Consider the following 9,852-nt stretch of genomic DNA (forward strand, 5'->3'; position numbering starts at 1 on the left):
ACAATTTCTAGATGGAAGGCAGAATGGGACATAAATTGTATGTATCGGTATGTTTTTATGTTGCACTTTGTATTAATTTATTTAAATTATATATAACAACATTGGGAAAATAATTATTTTATAATAATAAATGAATAAATGGTAAAGAGGGATGTTGGTTGTCCAATGTAGACACGTTTGTTAATTATAAATATATAATACATGTTTTGAAGTTATTGGTATATTTTTCAAATCATTTATAACTTAGATTATTGTACAACAATTGTATTTTATTATTATGACAAATAATATACAGTACAGGCCAAAAGTTTGGACACACCTTCTCATTCAATGTGTGTTCTGTCTTTTACTACTATATACTACTACTACTATTACTATTTACATTGTAGATTGTCACTGAAGGCATCAAAACCATGAATGAACCCATGTAGAGTTATGTACTTAACAAAAAAAGGTGAAATAACTGAAAACATGTTTTGTATTCTAGTTTCTTCAAAATAGCCACCCTTTGTTCTGATTACTGCTTTGCACACTCTTGGCATTCTCTCGATGAGCTTCAAGCACACCTGTGAAGTGAAAACCATTTCAGGTGACTACCTCTTGAGCTCAGTGACAACACGTGTAAATAGTACTACGTTATTCTAGTCAAAAGTCCAATTACCTTTACTTTGAAGACATTTTGACATCAAGTAAAAGTACATGTTTAAAATCATACTTGAATGGCACACAGTACAGTACATAAAATGTTGTAGTCATTTAAAATATCTTGATAAAACTGCAACAATAGTTTTCAGGTGTGGTCTAAAAAGAGAGTTGTAATTATATTTTGGGTACCTGTATCTTCCCTGGTGCGCCAGTGCTGTCCATGCGACTGGCGACATTGACCGTGTTCCCCCAGATGTCGTACTGGGGACGCCGCGCCCCGATGACGCCTGCCACGACAGGACCCACATTGATGCCTACACACAACATGGTGACACTTTGTCAGAATACAGTATACATACAGAATATTTTCACCTACGGCTTAGTGAAAAGACGTACCCACTCTCAGCACAAACTCATTATAAGACTGATAGTTGATTTCATCCAGAACGTCAAACATCTCGATGGCATAGTCCGCTATGGTGCTCAAATGGTCGGAAATTGACTTTTTGGCCTACAGAAGCACATGATAATGTCAGTACACCAACTTGAAGTTATTAACATTAAGGCCAACATGTTTTGTTGTTCTTAGTGGAGCGGAGCCAAGGGGGATGGTCCTCTATTCCGCCCATAAAATCCAATAAATAACCATCCAAAAAGCGCTAACAATATTCCATTTACATTTCGTGACTTGGATATTAACCAAGTATTAGTGATATTGTTATTATAAGGGCTAACGCAGACAAACTATTTGTAGCGGTGTCGTGATCACAAGCTTGTGTTCCTATTTCAACATGATCGACTGGTGAGCTGTTTCCTCGCTTCCTTGCTCCCCGGAAATTTATTCTATGTCAAAAATCATGCCTGTCACCTGGATAGTAGAAGGACGAGGACGTATTCCGACAAGTTGGTACACTTTGACAGCCAATTTAGACACGAAAAAACGCTTGATTCCATCCCCCTTTTTTCTTCACGAGGATTATGAGTCATTCTTCATTTAAACGGGAATATAAGAACATCCTAGCAGTCGGCATCCTAATGACAGCAGACCTTGTACAGTAAGTGATGTTTTATCATGATTGTTCACTTTGTTGTCTCTCATGAAGTCTGCAGTAAGTAATAATCAGTGATGTTTTTGGAAAAAAATCGAAAGTCGTGATGTGTTTTTAAAACTAATGCGCCACTGTATGCTTAAAATTATCAAAATATATAAATATTCAATGTTATTGTAAATGTGCCTGTTACTAGATGACATATATACTTAGACTTAATCTAATGCACACAAGGACACAAAAAGAGGAAAGACACCCGAAATTAAAACAAGGGCATTGGGGTGTTTGGCCTGTTGCCTAGCAACAGCAGCATGATCAAAGCGAAACACAAAACTGCCTGAAAAAGAAAAAGAAAACTAACGGAAACACAAAAGCGCCCAAGAACCATAATTAGTGGTACAGCGTGTATATAAAACCCTAATGGAGGTGTTTGGATGTTTTTTTAAGGGCTCTATAGGCAGAATAGAGCGACTTCCATTGTTAACTGACTTTTGATCGCATTTATTAAATATGTAGGATGCATTAAAAAAAGTCAAACATATGTGTTCTTGTCTTACATAAGGTTTGTGAATGACAGGCACAATTCCCCAAAAAGTGCAGTTGCCCTTTAAACTTTAAATGTTCTTGTTTTACTATTTAATATTAACATTGGTTAACTTATTTTTTCACTTATGTGACAGTTAATAATGTTAAAGTGTTTTGTTTTTTTTAAACTTTATTTTCTGTGGGAAATCCAATCCGAGGTTGACTTTAAGGGTTATTCTGTACAGAAAGATCACATGGAAGTTTTAAAAAAAAGACACTAAGAAAAATCTGGACTAGGAGTGCAACTCTGTTCCTTATTTTGTTCAAATACTGCAAACATAGACACACAATGGCGTCTCACCTTGGTTCCTATAGTAGGGACGAGGCCCACAGCTGCCATGTAGGTACTGCCTATGGTCTTGATCTTCTCTATGTCTCTGTAGCATTCCTTATCCATCAGCTGTAAAAAATACAAGATGTTAAAAAAATGTGGAGATTGTTGGTGCTGCGAATCAATAATGCACCTCATCAAAGTCGGCGATGATCTCATTCAGCAGTCTCAAGCACTCCACTCCCATGTTGTTGCCATCCAGTTCGATGTAGAAGTCATTGAAGTTGGGGATGGAGGCAAAGAGCACGCCCACTTGTGCGTAGGACTGGTAGTACAGATCCTGGCAGGATGAAAAAAGACAGTGTCAAATATCCGTACTGTGATGTGGTCTCAAGGCTGTTCATTGCTTCTTTTTTAGTATCTACCTGGTGCTCTTTGTGTGTGTCTGCCTGTCTATGAGCAAAGCTCACCATGTTCTTGGGGTTGGACAGCAGGAAGTGTTGGGCCACGTGTGCTGGCAACAGATTGAACAGGATCCTGCGGTTGTCCAGTTTGACTTTTTCCATGCCGTCCCTTTCCTCCTCTGCCTGTCAGGGCAGAAGAACACTCAGTTCACATGTTCGCCACCTGGGGTCACTAAAACCCCTCATACTGTATAATGTCATCTTTAGCATCATCTGATGGTTAAAGCAGTGGTTCTGAAAGTTTTTACCACCTCAGAAGAAACTTAGCTCTCCATGTACCACCATAATGACCAACATTCAAACACTGTAGCGTAGTAGGCTTAAGTATCCATTAAAAACAAGGCAGAGGTGTTATTTAACAAGTATTTTTAAATATCTGGCCACTGTAACATTACACACAGTTTGAACAGTAACACTGTGTTTGGGTATTTAATTAGGTGATTGTTTGGTGCGCCACTAGATGGAGCCCTCGTACAACCACAGTTAAAGCGTGCAAAATGGTCCATTTCCTACACTTAAAGGGGAACTGCACTTTTGTTTGGAATTCTGCCTATCGTTGGCAATCATTATGAGAGACAAGAACACATGTCTTTTGGTTTTTTTTGGATTTTGAAGATGATAAAAAAAACGCTTGGAAGATGCGGCTCATGGTAGTCACCTTTTTAGCCTTCAAAACCCTCCATCAACGTTTTATATACACACTGCAAGTATATATATATAATGTAGTAACAGACACTTTCATAACAATATGTACAATATTTACTGTATTTAGACCATTTTAATCAATGCCGGTACTGACTTTTTCCACGCATTTATTTCCGTTTCCATAGCAGACTTTCGGCAACAAATGTGTCTTACTACTTCCGAATACAATCCTGGCAGACTTGGTAACAAACAAAAAATATGACTACTTTTGAAGAAATGAGGATTCACAACCTTATCTTTTTGAAGCTGAATATATGAAGGATGAACTACTGCTTATAGAATCGAGTAGGAAGAAGAGGGTAAAACGTTGGAGCAGACGGAAGCCGAAAGAGTTGGGTCGGTGTGACACGTAGCTGCGAATGTGGAATTTGGAGACAAGCTATTTTGACCTAAATGGAGTGATTACACAAATAAACCAGAAAAAATGTTCTTGGCCGGCTGGATCAAACAGTCCATCCACTGCACGCCACCAGGAAACATATGAAGGTCTTCATATTGATCAGCACGTCATACGTGTATCATGAGACAGCATACGCTGTCTGGCTAGCTGTGTACAAACAAAACATGAAATAATACTTTACATATACTGTAATATGATTTTTCATGTCTTTCAGTCAGTACACATTGGTGTCTTATCGCATTGTGTTGTGCATTCCAAACTCAAACGTGTTTCGTGTTGTCGTTGAAGCTAGCTTATCTCTTGCCGTACCTAGCTTTTACAGCTAATGTGTTAACACGCTCGAAAGAGAGTTCCTCTGTGTTTGCACTTACAACAACAATGTTGCTACAGTTCGGTTATAACAATTTACAGGACGTCAATTAAGTATTGTTGGCGGTTTTTGAATGCATTTTTAAAGTGATTTGAGGTAGAACTGATTGTTACCACTAGCTGCATTGCTAGCTACCTGCAAAAAAAACACACTTTTGTTTTCTTGTCCCTCTTAATGAGAATGAGAGGCAAAATTCCCCAAAAAGGTGCAGTTCCCCCTTTAAGACGCCAACTGAGCCACAACAAGCTGGCAGCTTCTAAATATCAGTCCTGCACACATGAGCCAACACTGTAAATGCAGAAAATGGCAAACACAAGATTGTATTGTGATCAACTGTGGAACACACGTCGCACACTGGCTGACCTGCACGGCCCACAGGAAGTCCAAGCGCAGTTTGAGGTCGAGCTGCCGAGAGTGGAGGGCCAAGGCGCTGACAAAAAGCAACAGAGTCAGGATGGGCTCGTAGCCCCGGATGTGGAAGGACCCCCCACTGTGGAAGAGACCAAAGTCAGCACCGGGCTGCACGGACCACCCAGGAAACTACATAGGAGGCCCACACAGTAAAGTTATACATGCAAAACACTCCAGCATAAAACATTTTCTAGTTGTTTGAATACTAAGAAACTCCTTTTGTTTAGCGACAAAATCTTTAAACGCATCACCAGTCCTCAACAGTAACTCAATCAAAGGACAATATTAGCATCAGGTGTGCTAGTATTTATCTCAGTCCAAAAGTCCAATCAGATCACCGGGATAATAACAACACTTCAGCTAACAGCCTCTAGGGGGGCATTTCCAGATGATACCAGGGGATTGCTATGATATGTTGCGATACATATGTTATGTTCCTTCTTTGGGAATTTCACTCAGTATTTGTCAATTCTTCAACAACTATTTTATTGTTTACATTAGTTGTATCATTTAAAATATATTATTGCTATAATTATTTGAAAAATACAAATACAAAATACTTACAATAATTACAAAACCCAAAACATTGTCTTGCTGAAATAAGCAGGGGCGTCCATGAAAAAGACGTTGCTTGGATGGCAACATATGTTGCCCCAAAACCTGTATGTACCTTTCAGCATTAATGGTGCCTTCACAGATGTGTAAGTTACCCATGCCTTGGGCACTAATACACCTCCATACCATCACAGATGCTGGCTTTTCAACTTTGCACCTATAACAATCCAGATGGTTCTTTTCCTCTTTGTTCCAGAGGACACAACGTCCACAGTTTCCAAAAACAATTTGAAATGTGGACTCGTCAGACCACAGAACACTTTTCCACTTTGCATCAGTCCATCTTAGATAAGCTCGGGCCCAGCAAAGCCAGCAGCGTTTCTGGGTATTGTTGATAAATGGCTTGGTCTTTCCATAGTAGAGTTTTAACTTGCACTTACAGATGTAGCGACCAACTGTAGTTACTGACAGTGGTTTTCTGAAGTGTTCCTGAGCCCATGTGGTGATATCCTTTACACACTGATGTCGGTTTTTGATGCAGTACCGCCTGAGGGATCGAAGGTCCGTAATATCATTGCTTACTTGTAGTGCCAACTTCACTGGTTTTGGGTTTTGTAAAAAAACAACAAATAAATAATAAATTAAATGAATTATTAACAATTAATTCAATAATTATGTTTTTGATTGGTAGAGCAAAGAGGAGGAAACATATCTAATTCATATAAACAGCATTTGATAAAATGATTACTGGGTTTATTATTGTGAGTATAGGTGGATAAAATTAAATATATGTATCCTGTTAATATACTTAATATTGTGAAGTATATTAATACTTGACCATACCAGACGCATTTTGGCCTAAAAATTGACGATAGAGGTGAAGTTATAACACTGAAACGCCCTCAGGAAGTGGTGCTTTAAAACATGGCTGGCTAGTTAGCGGCTAACGTCCATCCGTAGTCTGCGGTGTTTTAGCTACTTCTAAATCACTAATCCTCGCCTCAATGGCGACAAATAAAGTACGTTTCTTACAAGTATCATTCCTGCAGGACGAGGAATAGCTAAACATGCTTCACTATACACCGGAAAATAAGCAGATATTAACAGTAAATGAACAAGTGGATTAATAATCAAATTTTTACAGCTTGTCCTTTATAATTTTGACAAAATAATAGAATGAGAAATGACACATTACATTTTTGTTAAAATAAAGCCAATAATAAAAATGTTTTGTGGTCCCCATTTCTGCTTGTTATTTTCCTGCTTGTGGCTCATCAGTAATTAGTGAACGCAGCCAAGTTTTCCCCCGCTACGGAACGGCCTGAGTGTCAGATAGTTTTCTAAAAAAAAAAGGGACCACAAAACATTTTTATTATTGGCTTTATTTTAACAAAAATGTTTACGGTACCGTAAACATATGTTTCTTATTGCAATCTAAGAACACTTTTGTCCTTAAATAAAATAGTGAACATACTAGACAACTTGTCTTTTAGTAGTAAGTAAACAAACAAAGGCTCCTAATTAGTCTGCTGACATATGCAGTAACATATTGTGTCATTTATCATTCTATTATTTTGTCAAAATTATAAAGGACAAGCTGTAAAAATGTGATTATTAATCCACTTGTTCATTTACTGTTAATATGTGCTTATTTTCCGGTGTGTAGTGAAGCATGTTTAGCTATTCCTCGTCCTGCTGGGATGATACTTGTAAGAAACTCACTTTATTTGTCGCCATGGAGGCGAGGATTAGTGATTTAGAAGTAGCTAAAACACTGCCGACTGCGGATGGACGTTAGCTGCTAGCTAGCTAGCCATGTCTTAAAGCACCATTTCCTGAGGGCGTTTCAGTGTTATAACTTCACCTTTATCTTTAGTTTTTAGGCCAAAATGGCTACCGGTATACCGTACAAATATATATATATATATATATATATATATATATATATATATATATATATATATATATATATATATATATATATATATATATATATATAAAAAAATATAAAATAATAATACAAATCAAAATAATCAATGAATCCATGCCGCCCTGGAGGGAATTGCTATTCCTAGTCAAGTGAGTGTTTTTTTTTAGGATGCTTCAAAGTGTGTGTTGTGTAAGGCTGCCTAAAGACACACGTACATCCGAGCACATGTTACTGGAAAGGCTCCCCTGACTCCTGCTAATCTGTTTCCCTCACTGTCTGAGAGTAACGTGACAATCTTGCTTAGCGTCGTCAGCCAATCGCAGCTTGCTGAAACTAGATCTGCCAGGCTGATGAGATGTACAGTAATGTGTCGGCGTCGCCTCCCTTGGGAGGAAACAAACAGAAAGCTAAAAAGGTGCAAACAAGCAGCCCATTTGCATGATTGCAGAGTTTGATGTCGGCGCGCCCCGCCGCCTCGCGAGCCTCTCACCCACCCGGCACTCTTGCGAAAACCGCTGAGCTCCAGCACGGTGACGTACAGCACCCCCAGGAGGAGCATGAGCGCCATCTTTGGCAGCAGGAGACGCGCAGGAAGAGCGCCAGCGTGAGCGTGCCCACCACGCAGGACAGGAAGGCGTAACGGGCGCCATCGCAAGGCAGCTCGGCCGCGGTGCGGTTGGCGCCGCTCTCCACGTCAGTGACGATGATGGAGATGTTGGTTTTGGCCCCACCCCACAACCAGGGCATGCAGCCCACCTGTGAAGGGAGCAAACACATTCAGCGTTTTTGAGGGAAATGTTCATATTGTTGCAGCGCTGACTCACCACACAGGCCTGCGCCACCGCGTAGATTAAGAGCACTATGAGGATGCACAGAGCAGTGCGGATCTGGATGGTCAGGCACCCTGGAAAACACTGAGGAAAAACAAATAATAAATAACTACAAGAGGCAATTCCTGAAGGAATTGGGTGTGAATGCTCGAATGCTGAAGGTGAACTGAAATGCTGACAGAATGTGGTATGAATGTAAGAATAGTTTGAAAGTTGAAGAGCTTGAATTTCCAGCAAAAACAGAATCTGGTTTAGAACTTGGGAAAGTGTCAGTTGGATGAGTGGAATTTGTTGATGTTGGAATGGTTTGAATACGTAAAAAAATTGTGCGAATTGTGGAAGTTTAAAAATTGGACAATTCATTTTGAATTGTCCCTGAAAACTAGGAATTCTTGGAAAACCGGATTTTCCTAAAATTGTTAAAGGAGAGCACATCATTTTGAAGAGGCTGAATATTTTGGAGTTGGAACAGTTTGAATCGGAGGAAAAATGTGGGAATTGTGGATCTTTGAAAAATGTCCCATTGATTTAAATGGGAAATTTAATGGAAATTTGGGAACAGTGGGAATCTTTTGACTGGAATGTTCTGAATGAGTTGAAATGGTTGTTGTTGAAATTTTTCAAATCGGTCGAGAAACGAACATGTTGAATTGAGAAACTGGGAATTTTTCCAGTTAAAAAAAACAACTTTGTTTTATGTACTAATTAAGAAAAATGTTTTGACGGTGGAATGGTTGAAGTGGGTTGAAAAATGTGGAAGAAGTAGTCGCCAGAAAAAAGGGTGGAAATAGGGCTTTGGAAAACCAGGAATTCTGGAAAATCCTGGAATTTTTTTTTTAATTTGGAAAAAGAGTAGTTTGAATTTCCAGGATGAGGGGAATATGTTGAAGGTAGAATGGTTTGAATAGGTTGAAAAATGTGGAAATGGTAAAAGTTTGAAAAATGCCCAATTCATTTTGAATGGGAAAAATGTCCCGGAAAACCTGGAATTCTGGGAAATTTGGAAATTTTTGGAATTTTTCAAGGGAAAGCCCGCGATTCCCGAATTGGCTGAACAGTTTGAAGTTGGAACGGTTTGAATCGGATGAAAAATGTGGAAGGTAGAGCGCGCCAAAATCTGGAGAAGAAGAAGAATAAATAAATTAATTTGGTGTAGAAAACCATGTGTGAATACTTTGGAGCATTATAATTTTGACAAAATAATAGAATGATAAATGACACAATATGTTACTGCATACGTCAGCAGACTAATTAGGAGCCTTTGTTTGTTTACTTACTACTAAAAGACAAGTTGTTTAGTATGTTCACTATTTTATTTAAGGACAAAATTGTTCTTTGGTTGCAATAATAAACATATGTTTAATGTACCCTAAGATTTTTTGTTAAAATAAAGCCAATAATGCCATTTTTTGTGGTCCCCTTTATTTACACAAGTATCGAAAGGTACCGAAAAGTATCGAAATACATTAAATATATACAAAATATTGGTATCGGGACAACCCTATGTCAAACACAAGCTTTGATCCTCCTGTCTTCATTATGGCGCCAAAGTAACGGGATCCTCGCTTTGCTTAAAGACGAAAGGTTGAGAGTTATCGGACTTGATGATAAAACGCCAATAACGTATGAACATTTAA

At 38.6% G+C, this 9,852-nt stretch overlaps 1 protein-coding gene across 1 annotated transcript in view; it reads right to left on the minus strand.

Annotated features, from left to right (window-relative positions):
• LOC133630875 (adenylate cyclase type 1-like) overlaps positions 1-9,852 on the minus strand; it is a 136,454-nt gene that overhangs the window by 9,124 nt on the left and 117,478 nt on the right. The window contains 9 exon segments of the mRNA XM_062022690.1: positions 835-959; positions 1,042-1,156; positions 2,581-2,679; positions 2,744-2,890; positions 2,976-3,137; positions 4,853-4,979; positions 7,880-7,964; positions 7,967-8,141; positions 8,210-8,299. Of these exon segments, the coding sequence (XP_061878674.1) occupies positions 835-959; positions 1,042-1,156; positions 2,581-2,679; positions 2,744-2,890; positions 2,976-3,137; positions 4,853-4,979; positions 7,880-7,964; positions 7,967-8,141; positions 8,210-8,299 (1,125 nt within the window).

The sequence above is a fragment of the Entelurus aequoreus genome, linkage group LG16, assembly GCF_033978785.1.
Source record: "Entelurus aequoreus isolate RoL-2023_Sb linkage group LG16, RoL_Eaeq_v1.1, whole genome shotgun sequence".
Lineage (NCBI taxonomy): Eukaryota > Metazoa > Chordata > Actinopteri > Syngnathiformes > Syngnathidae > Entelurus > Entelurus aequoreus.